The sequence below is a fragment of the Cygnus atratus genome, chromosome 19 (assembly GCF_013377495.2).
Source record: "Cygnus atratus isolate AKBS03 ecotype Queensland, Australia chromosome 19, CAtr_DNAZoo_HiC_assembly, whole genome shotgun sequence".
Classification (NCBI taxonomy): domain Eukaryota; kingdom Metazoa; phylum Chordata; class Aves; order Anseriformes; family Anatidae; genus Cygnus; species Cygnus atratus.
Window position 1 is genome coordinate 5,533,421 of NC_066380.1, and position 18,749 is coordinate 5,552,169.

General features: G+C 52.8%; 1 protein-coding gene across 4 annotated transcripts in view; it reads right to left on the bottom strand.

The window, feature by feature from the left end:
* Positions 1–9,397: 9,397 nt before the first annotated feature.
* The window catches only part of FUBP3 (far upstream element binding protein 3), a 40,230-nt gene continuing 30,878 nt past the window's right edge, over positions 9,398–18,749 (bottom strand). For 2 of the 4 annotated variants that reach the window (XM_035554999.2, XM_035554998.2), the window contains exons 14-19: positions 18,287–18,447; positions 17,362–17,435; positions 16,794–16,870; positions 12,724–12,795; positions 11,889–12,016; positions 9,398–10,796 (exon numbers count right to left, since the gene is read on the bottom strand). In XM_035554999.2, coding sequence (XP_035410892.1) covers positions 10,788–10,796; positions 11,889–12,016; positions 12,724–12,795; positions 16,794–16,870; positions 17,362–17,435; positions 18,287–18,447 — 521 coding nt within the window. In that variant the 3' untranslated portion in view covers positions 9,398–10,787. The remainder of the gene's footprint in view (positions 10,797–11,888; positions 12,017–12,723; positions 12,796–16,793; positions 16,871–17,361; positions 17,436–18,286; positions 18,448–18,749) is intronic. The other 2 variants (XM_035555001.2, XM_035555000.2) reach the window with 1 other exon arrangement.

Consider the following 18,749-nt stretch of genomic DNA (forward strand, 5'->3'; position numbering starts at 1 on the left):
CCCCTCGGCCCGGGCCAACGGGCGGAGCCCCGAGGACCGGCCCCGGTCCCCCCGAGTGGGTCCCGGGGGGCTGCAGCCACCCGCACCCCGGGCTCGGCACCGGCGGCCCCGCTGCGCCTTTGGGGAGCGACCCTCGGGGGGGCCCCGCGGTGCCCGGTACCAGCCCGGGGGGGAACGAGTCCTGGGGGCCGGGACCCCTCTGTACTCCCCCAAAAATCGGGGGCCAGTTCCCAAAGGTGGAGCAGGGACAGCCCGGCCGGCCCCAAAACGTATGTCCCAGGGGGGATTTGGGGACCTTGTGCCGCGGGACAGGGGCTGCGGACCCCGGTCCTGTCCCCTCCCCGGCCCGGGGCCGGCTGCAGCATCACCGGGGCTCGGCCCCCGCAGCACCCCCGTCTCTGCACCCCAAAATATTCCCCGGCCCAGCCAAGGGGCTCACGCTGCCACCCCTTCTCCGCCACCCCCGCGGCCCCCGGGGGGGGTCCCCACAACCGCGACCCTCCCCTCCCCGAGGGCCCGCGGCTTTGCTGGCTCAGCAAAGGGTTAATCTTTGCTGGATTTAAACCCAATCCTGCTGTGTCGGAGCTTAGAGCCCTCTCCTCAGCCTTGTTCTTTTGATTTTCATGGGGACGAGGGGGCTGCAAAGGGCTGGGCCGGGAGGTGGGGGGAGAAGAGGACGGGCCCCCAAATTCCTCAGGCGCTCAGAGCCCGGCTCCCGCACCCCAAACCCAGGGAGGGGGGGGTGAGGCAGGGCTGCCCCCAGCCCCCCCGGGACCCCGCAGCCTCCGCACCCCCGGGCCCCCAGTAGCACCCCCGGCGGGCATTTTATAGGGTGAGCGCCTGGGGCGGCTTCTCCCCTTGCTTGGCGTTGCGAAAGCGATCTCACAGCCCAGGTGCAGCCGCTTACTCCCATGAACCCACCCAAGAAAAGGTGCAAACGGCAGGAATCAACCCCAATTTTTGGTTCCCGGGGGCGTTTGCTCGGAGAGAGGCAGCGCTCTTCCTAGTCAGGGAGGGTTAATAACCCGCCCGGGGTCGGTTTGGGTTTTAATGGATGTAAAAATAAGTTTATTTCGGTTTTCTGCACTTTGAGCGTAGCGAGCCGCCTGCCCGCATCCCTGCCTCGCTGCGCAACGCATCAGGTGGAAGCTCCCACAACGGGGACTGCTCCGGCTGCTGAGAGCCAGCCAGCCCCGCGGACCGCGTTTATTTTTTCCAGGAACCACATCAACCCTCAAATTGTCCCGCGACAAAAAAATCATAAAAAAAAAAAAAAATAATAATTAAAAAAAAAAAATAGATGCCCGTAAAAACCCGCGGCTCCCGTGCGGGCTGCGCTGCGGCCCCGCTCCCGGCCGCGCTGGGGGGTGCGGGGGGGCTCGGGGAGGGGGGCGATGGAAAAAGGTGGGAAAAAAAAAATCCTCCCGTTTTGTGAGGGGTTTTAAATATCCCCAGCTGTTTCCCAAACCTCCTTCCCAGTCGTAGGAAGGTGCTTTGCCCCCCCCCCCTTCTCGTTTCTCTTTTTTTTTAATATCGCAGCTATCCCTCCTTTTTAACATTTAAGAGGAAACAAGTTTAATATTCATGGCTGTTAATAGAGAAGGGCCATTATCGCCGCCCCATTGTTCTGAGCCCCGCACAATGCTGCTTGTATTTTCATGTGTATATTCCCAAAGTTCCTTCTGAGCGTTTAGTGAGCACTTTAATATTCATGGGTGTTAATAGAGAAGCCCTCAGTATATTGGCATATTGTTGGGAGGTGTACATATTGGTCTGACTTTGAATAGCCACAGTCCTCTTTTCTTTTGCTCTGTTTTGCAGGGTTGATGGGCCAGGAGTAAATGGGCATTTTTCCCCCCCGTCTCCCCCTTACAGAGAGAACATCTTTATTCCAGTCCCAGACTTTCTGGTTTCCCATTCAGGACCCTCAGAAATAATGTCAGGCAGAAGAAAAGTGGAGCAAATCAATCTTTCATGGTCTTTTTGAGACCAATTTGACATCCATGGACTCTTCTTTTCTTTCACAGCCTACAAGGGGATGGTCAGGATCTGGACAAGGTTGGGGTCTGATGAGGGGAGACATGGGATCATAATGCAGCAAAGAGAGAAAAGAAAAGCAAAACAAGAAAAGATTGCAGGGATGGGGTGATGGAGGAAAAATGAGGGTGAATGACAGTGCAAGAAAGGAGATTAGAGCCCAGCAGCTGCTTTTTGGGGGGTGGGGGGGAGGGGGGAGCTCTCTCCCCTCTTCCAGCCCTTCGCATGAATAGGATTTGAACAGAGCTGAGATTGATTTATAGTTATTGCAGTTGAACATTTATTGCTCTTAAAGAGTGGCGGGGAGAAAAGAGAGAAAAGGGGTTTGAAAAGCTCCTTTCTGTATTAAAGAGGTATCAAATGAAGACTGCTGAGATAATATACAGTGGCCAATGGGAATTTGATTTGCTTTAAAATTTAACTCTTGTGGGGCCGCAGCTGACGGGCGCGCTGGGGAAGGCTCCGGTCCCCGCGGGCGCGCAGGGAGCGCGGAGCCGGCGCTGCCGGGGCCCGGACCGCGGGGGGGGGACAGGTCCCGGCCCGGGGGGGGACAGGTCCCGGCCCGGGGGGAGCCCCCTTTCGTTTGCCCAGCGCTGCCAAGTGCCCGGCTTCATCGCAAAAATCTCCGGGCGGCTCCGCGCACGGCTCGGGGACGGCAGCAGCGGCGGAGTTACGATTATTTCTTAGTTATTATAATAGATACGTGTGTGTATATATATATAATTTTATATATATATATATTTTTTTTTCTTTTCCGCAACAAGGGTAAAGAGAGAAGGAGCTACGAGATAACCGGCGCAGGGAAGAGCCCTTTTCGGAGCACTTTTCCTGCCCTAAAACCGGAGGTTTCTCCTCTCCGGCACCAGAAACGCGATCGCAGCCGAGTCCCCCCGGGCGCAGAAAGGAGCCCATTGTTCAGAAGGGAGAAATACATTTTTAGCGGTGATTGAAAGCTCCCCTCTCGTTTGAACTCTAGAAGAAAGTCTCTGGCAGGGAAGAGCATCCCCCTCCCTCTGCCCCAACATCTGTTTGGAGCAATCCAGGCTCTAGGGCAGAGCCGGGCTCTGCCCCCTCCCAAAGTCATTAAAAAGATATTAGTTGAGCTGAGAAAAGTCCAGCGCAGCCCCCGATCCGGAGCGGGGGGGGGGGGTGAGAATCATTAAAGACGATTTGGGATTTGCCAGCCTTAATACCAGCCGAGGGGACACTGGGGGGCCGGGTAGAAAAGCCCCCCCCGAGCAGCCGCCCCGCCGTGCCCCTCCTGCGGCCCGGGGCCCTGGTACCCGGGGCCGGCGTGGCGCGGAGCCGCCGACCCCATCGCCTGCTCCGTGCGCCCCTCCGAGAGCCGGGGAGGGGGCAAAAAAGGGGGGGCGGCAGGAGGCAGCGAGAGCTGGGCCGGGAGCCCAGGCGGCTCAGGTGCTTTGGCCGCATCCCCTGCACCTCCGCCGGCTGCAAATGCCCCGGTAGCCGGAGGGAAGGGGGGCGGGGGGGGATCATTGCACCCCTGCGGGTGCCGGGGGAGCCGGGGCAGGAGGGACCATTGCACCCCTGCGGCTGCCGCAGGAGCCAGGCGCCTCCGAAGTTGCTAAATGTGTCATTTATTAAAGCATTCAGGGGGCTTTTCTTTGGCGTTTGCTTGCAAACTCACAAAGGCCGAGCTGCTGTTTGGGGGTCTTTTCTGATGGAAAAAGGGCTCGGAGACCCCCGGCACAAAAGAAATCCTGGCAGTGCTTTCAATGGCCAGGACTCAATGAGGGGGACCCTGTGCGCAGCGGGCGGGGGCGAGGGGCCGCCCGGTGCTGCCTGAAAGGCAGGCCTGAATGTAATGGGGAGATCTGCGTTTATTTGTTGGGATCACATTTAATTAGCTTAGTACAACCCTTGAAAGACAAAGGGACCTCAATCTGGATCCAATCTGAAGCTCGTTTGGAGAGCGAGGGCTCCTGGAAAAGTCAAAAGAGAGAAAGGAGAAAGAAAGGGGAGGCTGGGAGAGAAAGGGGCTGGGGGCCCAGCCAGGTGACTGGCACGCGTGAAACAAGGGGGCCTTTTGGGCACAAGGCAGGGCTCAAAAGGGAGGGAGGAAAATAGCCTCTTCCTCAGGTTTTACCTACTTAAACCCCCTGAAGGGGCTGGAGCTGAAAAGCCTCAATAGGGGCTAAGGAGGCTGCAAAGCAAACAGCAGCGCTGGAGAGGAGGCTCCGGCCCTGCTGCGGCAGCAGTTGGCAGCACTCGGTTATGGGAATGTGCCCAAATGTTACCTGCGCCCGGCACGGCTCCCGCAGAGCCCGCGGGTTGTCCCGGGGGGGGACGATGGGGACAGACGAGGGCCGGGGAGCCACAGCCTCCGGAGCCGTCCCTGCGGAGCTGGGTGGCAACAATGGAAGCACGGAGGGCAGTGGGGGACCCAGGGGGGTCTCCCCGGGGGTGCGCCCCTCGCTCCAGGCAGCGCCTTGTGTCCCCTGGCCTCTCCTGCTGGCACAGGATGGATCGGGGCGCACGCAGGTGGGTGGCATGGAGGAGGCACTGCTACCTCCCAAGGGACAAACAGGAGAGTGGCCATCCCCAGGGGGCCACATCCACGGGATGGAGACAACCAGACCCTTGTGCCCCCTTTGAACCACGCTCTGACTTCGGCTCCCCTTCTCCTCCCGCAGAGTGTGAGCAGTGGGGAGGGATCGGTGGGTCCCCGAGCAGTGCCAGCCCCTCGGAGGGTACAGCAGGGTTCGGTACGGTGAAGCTGTGACCCCCCGAGCGAGCTCTCCAGCACACAGCACTGCCGCCCCTCCGAGCCAGGCGGGCTGATTGCGCTGCTCAAAAAAGGAGCTTTAGGGCATTATTTGCCTCCATTTCACTCTGCGGGAGGCCGCGGAGCTGAGGAGGGATGCTGAGTGCTCTCCCCTCCGCTCTCACTTTCTTTCTTGTCTTTTTTTTTTCTTTTTATTTTTTTAAGTAGTATTTCCAAGATTATTTTGGCGAGGGGGTCACGGCACACAAAAGCAAACAGGGAAAGAAAAAAAAAGAAACAAACATCCTCACGTTCCTGGCTGCATCTGACAGCTTCGCGCAGCTCAGGCGGCCTGCAAATGAAACATGATTGTGGCAAATTGCGGCGGTAACTCCTCGCAGCCCCGCGGTGCTGTGGCATGGCGAGCGGGACCGGCGGCGTGGGCAGCCGGCTGCCGGCCCCCCCAAAGCAGCCCCAGCACGGGAAGAGTAAAAACAGCCCCATAAGGCAGCTCTGCGCCAGGGGTGCCCATCACCAAACGTGTTGGCAGGGGGTGAGGGAGGCACAGGGGGTTCCCACCTGGGTGCTCCCCAGGGTTCCCAGCAAGGCCATGGAGCCAGGCACAGACCCCACTCGCTCATCCTTATCCCTGTGGTCTCCGCACCAGGGGTGGATGCGGAAGGGGCTCCCCATGGATAGAGGTTAGATGGCACAGAGCAGGAGGGAGAGAGGGGGATTTGGTGAGGAGAAGCAGGAAAATCTGCCCCTGTGACAGGGCATTCACATCCCACTGCTGGGTCTCCTGCATCCCACCACCACCTCTCCTATATCCCACAGTCACCTCACCAACAGCCCACCACCTCTCCTGTATCCCACAATCACCTCTCCTGTATCCTACTACCTCCCCTATATCCCACCACCACCTCACCGTTATCCCACCACCACCACCTGCACCCCAGCACTGCGTCCCCCGAAGCAGCAGCTCCGGCACCGGACCCGTGCTGGCACCCACACCACGACACCAGCCTGGCTCGGGCAGGGCAGTGCAAGCAGCCCCAGGGGAGCGGGCACGCGTTTGGGGACCCCATGGCTCCCTCCTGCCCCTCCACCTTCTCCCCACCAGGAGCAGGATGGAACTGGGCCAGCCATGAAGCTCCATGGTGGCTGGTCCCAAACGGGACTGCAGGAGCAGTGACAGGACCAGGGGACAGGAGGGACAGGCCGGAGGGACAGGGGCCATGTGTGAGTGCCCGGCACAAGGCCCGCAGCGGGTGCCATCGCAGGCCTCGAGGCCTCCCACAGCTCCCGGCCTTTGTCAGCCCGGTTCTCCACAAAACAAACAGCACAACCACGGCCCCGGCCTGCCCACAGTGACGGCTCAGCGGCGGCCAAATTTAATATTCCCAGGCGAATGGCCCCGACAAGGAGCCCCGCCGCTCGGTGCGGCTCCCCGGGCACGGCCGCGGCTGAGTGACAGCTCACACAAAGGGAAGGCACCATCTAATCCCCCCGGGCCCGCGGCACCTGCACCCTGGCCCGGCCGGGATTAGAGGGGAGCGAGCTGGCCTCTGCAGAGATCAGAGGCTCCTTCAGAGAGGCCTTGAAATAGGATTTCCTCAAGTGATAAGGGGAAGGGTGGGAAGATGAGCTGGGGACGCTGGTACCTGCCCCCTCCAGCCCATGATGCTCTTTTGGGGTTGCCTTCCTCGAACCCCGTGTCCCAGGCCTGCAGGGAGGTGGGGAGACACGTCCCCGATGCCACAGGGGGGTCTTATTCCTCCCCGGCTACCTGCTCCATCCCCTGACCTCACCGAGGTGCTATGGGATGGGATGGGGAATCGGGCCCTGCCCCACTCGCTGCCCACGGTCCCTTTGTGTCTTTTCCAGCCCTGGCAGAGCAGAGAAATGCCCCATATGTGACAGGGGGAGCACAGGGAGCTGCTCACACCCACCGAGCCAAGCTGCCTGCCTGCCTGCCTGAGCGGCCTCTGCCACGTCTGGGAAAAAACCTCCGCAGCAGCCACGGTGCCAAGTGAAGGCCAAAGAGCTCCTTATAATGAATAAAACACGTGTGTGGTGCTCCACGGGATGCACCAACACCACTTCTGCACAAGGACTCCGCCAGATCACAGTTCTGAGCCCCCCACAAGTGCCACAGCCCCACAAGCACCAAAAATCCCCTGGAAAACGACCCCAGATTCAGGAAACCTGTGTTCTCGCAGGAGCAGCAGCAGGGCAGGTGAGGCTGTGAACCTCCACGTCGTGCCAAAAAGCCACGAGCTCTCCCCACCCACCTTACTGTAAATCCAGCGATACTCAAAACGCCATGAAATATTTAGTGCTCAGGAAAAAAAATAAAGTCCCACGCCTGCTCGTCTCTTTCAATGATCGCTTTGGTTTAACTTGCAACGTCCATAATGTAGTTTGTTCCGAAATCATGCAAAATTAAAGAAAGTATTTTAGACTGTCTTGAAGCCTCCCCTCTGCTCCCGAAATAGCCTGTGCCCGTTAAGGCACCAAATATAGAGCGCGGGAGGGCGGTGGGGTGATCGTTAACCCAATGAGATGCTACGTACTGTGCTTTTTTAGGCTGCTGCTCGGAGATGCTTTGCAGGATTGCAATAAATGTCCATGTAGAAGGAGTCTCTGCAGCTGGTGAGCACGGCAGGGGACGCACCGAGAGAAATGGGGCCCTGAGCGCGGCTCCCGGAGGGGCTGAAGCCTCGGAAAGGTCGTGTGGTGAGGGAGGCAGTGCTGCCCGTAAAAGACAGGAAAAATTGGGAGCCAGTGAGCCAGGGTGGATTTGGATGGGGCTGGAGATTGCTGCTGGGCACTCACCTGGGGTCTCCTCCAGCTCTGGCTCCTATCCCCAAATACCACACCGGGGTGCAGAGTGCTCCCTGGGCCTCCTCGCCACAGCCTCCTCATCCCCAGGACCGACCTCCACCAGCAGGCAACACCACGCTGTTCCCCACCCAAAAAAAAAAAAGAATTAAGTCAGTCAATGCTTAAACCCACTTTATTTTGACGATTTAACCTGCCCAAAGCTGAGCAGAGACTCGGTTCCTCTCCTGGAGGCACCGCAGCAGCTTCTGGGCAGCAAAGCACACCTGAAGCAGCGGACCGAGCAGGTACCTACAGACCCCAGAGCGAAGGCGAGGTGCCTGGGCAGCACCAGGGGGGGATTTACCATGGCCCCAGCCCCCAGGACACCCTGCATGGCTGGAGGAGCCCAGCACAGGGCCCTTGGCTCCGCAGGGGGTGCCAGGGTGCCCGCCAGCCCCTGCCCTGCAAGCAGCAGCCGCGTTCATAGCAGCAGGGAAGTTTAATGGCTGCGGCCCCTCTGCCCCGAGCGGGCAGCAATAATGGAAAACAAATTGCTGAACTTGGGAACATTTCAAGCACTTTAGCCTGCCAGGACACCAGACTGCTGATGAAAATCCAGCTTTGCAGGCACCATCTTAATGACAGGCCAAATTTCAAAGGCTTGCAAACTATTTCTTTTGCTGCCCCACCCCCTCAATAAAAGGTTGCATCAGAAAGAGATATTTCCATAATTTATAGTATGGGTATTTCACTGGGGAGACTCACTAATCTGTACTTACAGATACATTTAAGAAAATGCATCCTCCCACAATCCTGTGCCATTTACGACTATTGGCACAATCTGTAATACTCAGTCTTCAATTAAGGGACACCTTAGGGTTCATTATCACACAATTGCTCCCTGTGAACCATGCCAAATGCTGTTTTGGCACAGAGCTTGGAAGATGAATTAGAAGGAAGTCTTCTCGGTAATGCCCGCTCCCAATTCCCATCAGCAGCCTTTATGCCCTCCTCTAGCCATTTTTTCCCCCCTCTCCCCTCTTTCCAAGTGGCTTTTACTATCCCATCTTTCAATGTCTCTCTTTGATTCTCTGGAGGTATATTTAGAGATGCTACATCTCCTTTTCTTCCGGCTCTCAACATGCCTCCCACTCCCTGCTTTGCAGATGGGATCTTCTTTCCTCCCTCCCTTCCCCCGTCTGTAAACTCTCCGCTACAGCTGTCTGGGTAACAGCGGCAGAGCTATTTTAGGTGGTGGAGCACAAACCTCGCGTTTTACAAGGCATGGCAGAGCCACCACCAGCTTTGGCCTGGTTACAGCCCGAAGTCGCTGCACTCTATGCTTCTCCCCATCGGCCCCGCGCTGCTCCGGCGATCCTGTCTGAAGGGCGCCCGGTGAGCCCCAGCCAGACCCAGGCACAAGGAATCAAAGCTGTGGAAGAGCAACAAGTTCAGTTCAGGGTGTTGAAACCAGGGGCTGCCGCCTCCTTGAGAAGCGATAAAACATTTATACAGCTGCAGATCGAGTCTCCGTGCCCGCTTATAGAAAACTTCCCTTTATTAAAATTGATCTTTCTGGCCCAGACGGCTATAATTACAGCACCTGACTGGGGAAACCCTGAATGTGGTGGTGCCAAAAGGCACTCTGACGTGACAGGAATGGAGTTTCACTAGAATTAAGGCTCGAAGTTGACATAAGGGAGTCATCCCCAAGTCCTCACGCGAGCCCCAGGCGGCAGGTCGGCGGCTGAGCCGTGCGGGCAGCGGGGAGCTCGGCGCGCAGAGAGGGAGCAAACGGAGAGAAAGAGACGGGAAATACTTCACCCACAAGACACCTTGTGGAAATTTTATTATATAGAGTGTAAAATGCAACTGTCAGTCAAATAAAAAGAACACTTTTTTTTCTTTTTAAACACCATGCTCAACATTATCGAATTGCGTTTCTTTATAGTTAGACATTTCAAGCATAAGGAAAAATAAGGAAAGAACCCAAGAACAGTAACTTCAGTACATTTCAAAACGGAATGTCCCGCAGGGCAATTAAAAAGGCAAGAAAAAATAGCTTCAATTCCGTTTTTTCCTTTAAAAATACACTGTTATCTGTACAAGAAACACTACAGTAAACATTGGAAATCATATTATCCCTTTTATTAAATCAAAATTATTTAGCGCATACTGTGGTTAATACTAGATTCATTTATTTCTCTAGGTAATTTGACAAATATTAGATAAGAAAATATTTAAAAGAAATGAAAAAGCAAAAAACACCTTGGAATTAAAAAATAGTTACTACCTTTTATATGGTTTTATGTTCCACAGTGTTTGTTAAAAGGTACTAATAGCAGGTTCATTTTAATATTAAAAATAACAGTATTTATATTTCTGAGAGCATAGAGGAAGGTCTTTTTCTTTTTTTTTTTTCTTTTTTTTTTTAAACAAGCTTGGAGGTCTTAGATACATAAATGCAACTAGCAATGGAGACATGAAAAAATGTATTGCTAAAAAATTAACACGTTTTTATATTACCCCTTTAGACTCTAGAAATTATACAAACCCTACAAAATGCCCCCCGCCCATAACTTGTCTGACAGTAAAACAGTAACTGTCTCAATACAGAATTCACATAATTAATTACAATACATATCATAGTTCAGTTTTTAAAAAAATGCAATAAAATCAAAGACAGCCAAGATACAAGAAATTAGAAGTAAAACATTTAATGAATTTACATATTTAAGAATATTTAAATACTGTTTAAAATTTTTTTTCTTTTTAGGATTTGTTACATACCACCTAAGACTTCCAAGCCACTCTTTCTGTTGCAACAGAAAAGATCGAAAATGAAAAGGAAAAAAACACACAAAAAAACACATGTTGAAATGTCACAGCTCTGGGGTGCGTTTTGGTGCCTGCAAATTCTCTGGCTTCTCTCCAAAAAGAATCCCGGAGGTTGGTTTTTTTTTGCTGTTTTCTTTTTTACAAATTTAGAAACAAAATTACCAGCATGTCCATAAGTTTAGTACATTACTAATTGTTCCTGATTCTTAGAAAAGTTCAGTATAGATTATCCTACAACTAGTGTTTCACAAACAAACAGAAAAGTCTTCATCAAAATGTTGCAAATCTAGAAACCTCTGTTACAAAAAGGTTTTCTTCCACAATGATTCCAAGAAAAAAAAATTGCCACGAGGACCTTGTTCTACTGCTCCTAGAGAGAGAGAGAGAGAGAGGGGGGGGGGGAAATAAATGAAAAGTTACTCGGCAGCAGCAAATTCTTAAAGCTGCCTAACCCTCCTCCCCCGACACACACACAGGTCTCTCCGTCTCCGTTGCAGCAGAGCAGGCTATAACCTCAACCGATGCTCCGGATCGCTATCGCGGAGATCTCTGCCCTAACACCTGCTTTCCCCGAGCTCTACTTCCAGGAGCTCGTGCCTTTTATTGAACAACATCTCCCTTCTCTAGAGGGTCGGTCTTTGCGAGAGCGATGAAGAGAACTCCCTTTTATCACCACTTCTGGGTCACACTTCACCGGCGCCCGCGGCAAGCGCCGATGCTGCACCCGTTTTGCGCTGCTCGACCCCAGCGGCGCGGGGCTGGGGATGACAGCGGGGCAGGCTCCCCCATGCCGCCCGCATCCAGAGCTGCTGGCTCTGAGGAGCCAGAGGAAAGGCACGACTCAGTGGGGAGAAACGTCTGACCCCGCTAAGGTGCGTGTGGTTTGCTCGTACTTTTTGCCAAACGGTAAGACGCTCACTCTGCAAGCCCGGCATGCAGGAAAGCCCTGAACGTACGATCAGGATAAATCCCACAAAACTCTCCAGTGCTCTGAGGGACAGGTGAGGCAACATTTTTCTTGGCAGCTGGTTAATCCAAGTTGTTTTTCCCAATACTTTTCCCTTCCTTTTCAGGGCAGGGTACTCCCTAGGCAAGTGCACTGCTCCTACTCTAGCACAAAGCTTGCAAGAGAAAAGGCGAAGTCTGCACAGTGTAACAGTGCCATGCTGCCTCACCAGCCTGGACCCATCATTCGCTTTATCTAAATTCCCCAAAGTCATAAAACAGCTTGGGGGTTCTGAGGAAAGCCCCGAGGAAAACAAACAACCAACCCCTTGGTTATCCCCCCCAAAAAACACCCTATACAGGCAAATAAGACTGGTGTTGAGATAACACGATGGTAGCAATGAACAATTTTTCATCTCCTCAGCCACAAAATACCTCCTTGCTTTGCCACAGGAACCCAACACCCCCAATTCCCCAAAGTAAACAGCAGTGGGGTTCAGGGAACGCGAATACAGACCTGGCTGTGGGCCTGAGCCTGCCCTAGTGTCTGCCCGTAGTAGGCAGCCTGCTGTCTGTAATACTCTGCCCAAGCCATCGTGTAGTCCGGCTGGGAACTTGCCTGAGAAGCAGCGCTGGCAGCATGACCTGGAGGGGGAAAAAAAAAAAAAAGGGAAAAAAGGAGAGATGAGCAATTCGGCAAGCTCAGGTTCAGAGTCTCCTCTTGCAAAGCTCAAAGAACAGCCAGCCCCCTTCCGACAGCTGCAGACCCCTGAAAGAGCAACGCCGGTAGCTGTTCGGATGCGACAGGACAGGCTTTATGCTGGCTTGCGAGTGACAAGCCAAGAGCAGGCAGAAAGCATTAAAAAACCCTTCCCACAGCTGCCGGGACAGTCTGACGGCCTGCACCGCTCACCCTTGGCCCGGAGGCTCCAGCAGCAAGGTGTCAAATGCAAATCCAGAAGCCGGAGCCACACGCCTCGTAACGGAGCAGAGAAAGGCAGGCTTGTGTTTTTCCACGCACCTCTGTGCGGGGTTTTCCTGCCTTCTGACAACCCACCTTCACCTTTTTGGGTTTCGTTAGCATCAGTTTTCAGTGTGCGCTAATTTTCCCCCAGGCAAGCCAAGTGCCAGCGCGGACACGGGGTCTACTGAGGGCCGCAGCTCAGCAGGAGCACCCAACAGCAGGCAACGCGACAGCTTCCAGCGGAAAAACTACATGCACCATCACCAGCAGGAGGGACCAAAGGGGATTTGCAGGGGACTGGAAGCTAGTAACGGCAGGGGATGGAGACACAAGTCATCGAATTAGTTAACTCTGTTTCACTCATCTCCAGGAACCCTGTTTCACTCACTCTGTTTTTTGTAATACTCCTCCCATGCTTTGCTGTAATCGGGATGGCTGTTCTGCTGCTGGCTCTGTTGGCCTGTGCAAAGATGACAATAAGGGGCACGTCAATATGGAACAGGTGACAGTTTCCAGCCAGTGACACCTGCCTTTCCACTAGACAGGCCCTGGCTCTACCTCAGTTGCCCAGACTCAACGCTTCAGCTTCCACATTTCTGCAGTGTTGGGTACCCTCAGTTCAGGGAAAGCCGAGGAAAAGCTTGAGTTCCTGATTTCATCTCACCTGTGCATCGCTGAAGTGCATTCAGCCTAATTCCACCCCTCTCCTCCGCCCCGCTGGGACTTCCTCAGGCCAAAGCACACCGACCAGGAGCTGCTGGGTTTGCACGCCGACCACCCGAGGCTCTAAGCCCACTCCCTTCTAGCACAGGGACAACACGGTTCAAACACCCAAGATCCTGGCTCCTCAGCCTCCAGCCACTGAGGAAATGGCCACATTTTGAGCCATCTCACTTGTCTTTTTGGGCTCTGCGTCCTTCCCCCCTGCTCCTGCAGGTGGAGTATGTCCCGAGGAGCCCAGGTGGGCAATGCCCATCTGCACAAGGCCAGTACTCCGTGAGCCTGCAGCACGCTGCCTGCCCCAGCACAGAGCTCTGTGGTAGCCACACGGCTCCTGGCTGCAGTCCTGCAGGAGCAGAGGGGCCACAAACTCTGCACAGAGCCCCGGCAGTGCTGGGGGAGCTGCCACAAACACACCAGCCACGTGTGAAACCCACGGCTGGCTCCGCGTCATGGGCTGGGGCACTGCACTGAGACACGCATGGGCAGACCACGCAGACCCAAAACCTCAGAGAAAGGGGGGAAGGTCCCCCTCCTTCCAGCACCAAGACGCCTTCAATCCAGCACGTCCCAGTGTCGAAGGGAAGCATCCAACCTGCTGGCTGCGGAGGCAGGGAGCCTGCGCTTCCCTTGGCTACAGTTTGAGCAAAGGGCCCTCAGCCAGACGCACAGCAAGCAAAAATAAACCTGAACAGAAAACACGGCGATTAGAAAACTGCAAAGAAAGGAAAGTGCAAGCCACTAGGCACAGGGATGGCAGCAAGGAGAGGGGACAGCCGTGGAGGGAGCTCTTCCAGCCCGGCCGAGTGCCCCGCTGCATCCCCAGCGCGGCCGAAGGAGGGCTTTGAAGTGGGGGGAAGGGGGAATACAACACTGCGAGCGTGGTGGGTGGAGGGAACAGGGCAGCAGTGTCCTGTCCGGGGGCATAAAAGCGGGTTAAAAGACTTGACCAACGCTACAAGTCAGGACCTTTGCTGGCAGAGGTCAAGGCTGCCTCAACTGTCCACCTGCTAATGCCGACAAAGGGCCTCCTTCAATGCCTTTTCTTCTGGGAGAATTACAGTCCGCAGCAGGCTGAAAGGACACACAGCTAAATGCGCTTCACGGCCAAACGTTTCCCCGGCCAGTTAATTTATTTAAGATGGGGGAAGTAATTAAAATCTAAATACATGTGTAGGGGGTGGGGGCCTGCCCCTCCTCCCACAAGGAGGGCACTCTCAGATCTGTCCCTAGGAGTCGGGGACGGCTCAGCCCGTGCTTTGATGGGCTAGCGGAGCCACAACCACGGGCTGCAGTGCTTGGTTTCCTGCAGGCAGGGAAGGGACCCCTTCCCAAGGCTGTTTTTGAATTAAAACTTAAAGGGTAAAACCAGAAATTTACCTAGCTTCTGAAAATAATCCTCCCATGCCGTGGTGAGCTCCACCTGGCCTGACTGGGTCCCCCTGGGAGCTGCAGGAGAAGCAAACGGTGAGGCCTGCTTAGAGCACTGCCTTACCCCGTCTGTCCTCTCCTTACCGAGACTGCCTGGCTACGAACAGGAGCATGGAGGATCCCAAGTGGACACGGAGAGCTAGAGAACTGATCTTCTTCCATCAGGTTCAACGGCAGAAATAAAACATCTGCCCCCAAATCACATCCTCGTGATACTAAACACAGCACAGGGGAAGGATCACTGAAGTCAGACGCCTGGGAGCCACCAGAAACCTGACAAACTCACTGCAAAGTGCTTGCTGTCGGGATGCAAGCTGCACTATGTGGGGGAATCAAAGGTCTGGGCTTCTTATATTAATTACCAAACTCCAAAGCCAGAGGATGTGAGCTTAAGACAAGGCTCTATGTAAGAGAAGGGGAGATTTTTCTCCCAGTGGCAGGCGGGCAGGGTAAGAGAACATCTGGGGGAGGCAAGGAAGGGGGGAAGTTACTCAGGTGAGTTTCTAGACATCTCTCAAAGCAACTAGCAAAGCACATTTCATAAGCATTTATTCAAAGGTTTTAAGTAAAGACAAAAACTACATTTTTTGTAGGGTTTTCCCTGCCGTACTGACTGCTCTGCTCGTGCAGGAACAGGCTGATTCCCTGAGCTCAGGGAAGCCCAGCGCTCTTGGGATTACACAGAAATGGATTTGAAAAAATTTTTTCCTGTAAAACAAACTAATGGGAAAGTTCTACCCTTCAGTACTGTACTATTCCACTCCTGTACAAAATAAATAAATCCTTTCAAGCCCACCACTGCATTTTGCTGTCCTGAAAACCAAACTACTTTTTACATGTCTCCAGAGCTCTATGGAAAAAATATGATTTTTTTAGACTAGGATTTCTGAGGAACAGAAGCCCTCTCCCAAAGGCATTTTTCAGAGCTTAATGCCAAGTCCCTGGTCCCATGCAGGGTATCTATGTCCAACTGTAACACACATTTTAGAAATGCACAAACGTTAAGAATGCAGCGTTGAAGATTTCCAGATATCAGATACACACAATTTCATCAACAATAAATGTGATTAGTGTCATAGGAAATCACAAAAGCAATCGCTGGCATTGTTCCCCCAACTCTTCCTCCACCTCAGGCACCTCAAAGAGCGGGAATTCAGACTGAAGTTAACAATCTACTTCAATGCTAAACCAGCCACAGCACCAAAAAGTACCTGTCTTTAAAACCCTTTAAAATTAAACTTACCTCTTGACCCTTGTCCCCAGCTTTTTTGGTGCTAGCTTTTGTTTTCACAGGAAAGATTCTTATTTCCTGAAAAACTGTGATAAAAAACCCTCTGTTGGGCATTACTGCCCACCACACGAGCTTTGAGACTAACAGACAGACTACAAACCTGCTCTGCTTAGGACAAACCATTGCTGAGGTAGTTGAGGACAGGACGATGCAGTTACCAACATCATTAGCAGCATTATTTCAGTTATTCTGAAATGGGGAACCTCCCATTCCAACCTGCTGAATTTTGACTGAACGCTTTGGGGAGATAATGAACATTTTGAACCCCGAAGCCAGCCCGACCTGGTGCCAGGAGCAGAAAGCCCAGCAGCAGAGATGACCTGGGCTCAGTTTCTGAACTCATGACTAACAATATTTGTTATTTTCATTTGAAAGCTGGTTATCTGGCTGGTTACATTATGGGAATTCAACACTGTGGAGGCTGAGCAGTTCTCATCAGCTCCCAAAAGGAGACAGAGAGGACACTGATACAGTCAGCATGTATGAAGCAGGATAACAGCCACACTTAACCTCTTCTCCATTTTCTACATCTACTTCCCAGTCTTTCCATCAGACTGGGAGTTGGAGAAGAGTTCATAAGGAGCATGTTGAAAAAAAATAATCAAGAATTGGTAAGGTTAAGAGCACAGAGATGGGAGGGCTCACCACCACACATGGTGTGTCTGCTAGGGGGAAGTGGCACTGGCAAGTGCTTGCTCAGAGAATCCTGGCAGGAGAAAGCCTAAGACAGATTTTATTTTTTTGTTAGAGAGGATCAGAGAGCAAGGACTAAGTCCCTACACAAAAAGGGAAGCAATAAGCAGTTAAGTGCACAAAAAACATTACTGTTTTTGATGGACTTTGGCTTATTCTGAGCTCTAACACCACTGCACACCTCCACATACCTCCTTTCCTCAGGAATTCATTTTGCTGTTATCACACAAGTGGTCTTATGGATGAACCTACGTTTAAAGGGCACCAAGTGGCAATTGCAAATGGACATCAACCCTTCTCAAACCCAGGTCCTAAGCACTTACTTGGGACTTGCTGTCCAGGCTGCTGCCACGTCTGGTAGGTACTGCCCCAACCCTGTGTCATAAACGCCTGAGGACCACTGCAGAGGACAGAAAGGCATGCTGAAGATGACAGTAAAACACTTCACAGGTCATATGCACGAAATTGGTTGGAGAAACAAAATTGTTTGTAGCCAGCAACTGCTGAGTGAACAGGTGAACAAGGGAATAAAAGGAAACGTTGTGTAGGTGTTAAAAGCTAACCGTGTGGATGTTCATCTGTTCATGAAGCCATGGTGAGGACAAATTGTACTGAACAGCACCCCAGTGTATGCAGCTCGAGCTTTTGTGCTCTCACTGCACTAGAAACTGGAATTTTGGAGACACCAATACCTACCTTGTTTAAGATTTAGCAGCTGAAATCCTTCCTGTAGTCAATCTTAAAGGTTTCATCTCACTTGCTTCTGGATGCTCCCTTTTAAAAGGCTCCACTCACATACCACCTGTTCGGGGCCCACCACGCTTCTCCCCGTGCTTTTACAGCTCCCAGCCATTCCCCACAACCCATCCGTGACGAGATGGAGAAGCTTACTTTTGATGAGGTGTAGCGGGTGCTTGGCTGAACGGGCTTTGACCAAATCCTCCAGGTCCACCCATGCTGGTACCCTGTCACGGAATCCACAAATATTTAATGCCAGCTCTAAGCAGAGGGTGAAGGTAGCTAGTATGAGCAGTAAAAAAAGGGGAGAAAACAGCCTGGAACATGTTCCATTAAACCCCAGCACCTGAAAGAAGTGACTGATCCTCCAAGGACACAGTTCTCAGGACTGTCAGCACACTCCAGGAGCTCAGCTTCAAAAGCAGCTCTGGCCAGCCACAAAGGGGCTAACTGGACTATGGAACAGATGGAAGTTTTCCTCTGAATAGCTTGGATCCTGAGGTTGGTATCAAGCCGCCTCCTCTCCCGTAATTCAGCACAGAGGTTGTTTTTCAGTTCTACTGTTCCCCAGTTCAGTATTCTCCTTACTTTCTTTTACCCAAGTCTCCCCTCCAGCAGTACTCCAGCCTGACATTACTAAGCTTCAATACCACAGCACTATGTTAAGTGGAAGATAAAAGTCATCCTGGATTTACTGGAGCAAGGAGTTCAGTGTTACTTTCAGGGTGATGACGCCAGGACTGTGCCATTTCCACACAATAACACTATGGTCTTCCCTTCAAAATCCCATTTGCCAGCCTTCTTATCCCTTATTATAGTTGCTCTTCCCCCTCATACAGCTGCCCACTACACTCAGTGTCAGCAAACAGTCAGATCCTCCGGGGACCACAGCAAAAATTAGTCCAATGGATGCTTGAGGACCAAAGTTCAACATAGCTGTTAACAAGCAAATGGTTTTGAAGCTAAATAACGTAAGCGTGTGCATTCTGTGCCTTCCTGCAAGTCCAGGCCTACACGTACCTAAGAGTGAAAACACCAGTTCTGAAAGAGACAGACCAAGATCAGAGATGCAACTTACACCAACTTTCTCATCTATGAGATGTCTAGCGAGTTCAATTTGCTGGGGAACTCCTCTGATTGTGAATATTCGTACACCAGGGTCCGTGTTTGGAGGTGGATTTCTCTGGAGCTCCACATGGGCTCCTGACTGTTGATTTATGCTCTTGATGTTCTCGCCACCTGAAGAAAAGGAAATCAAGACAAAGGGTTTCAGCATCTCCTTCCATAAAAGCATAACAAAGCGAGGTTCTGGGAAAGGGGATATAGTTTCAGCTACCTTCTGTACGCCTCAAGCACGGTGGGCTTGTAAGCAGCCACAATACCTGAGCTCATGTCCCTCCTTCCTTCTACCTCAGAAGCATGACCCAAAACCATAAGCTATTGCAATGCTTTCTAGGGCACAGACAGTGCTGTTTTAAGAACACACCATCTTCCTGCAAGCACACTGCCAGGCTCCCAACAAGACACAGTATGGCTGAGAG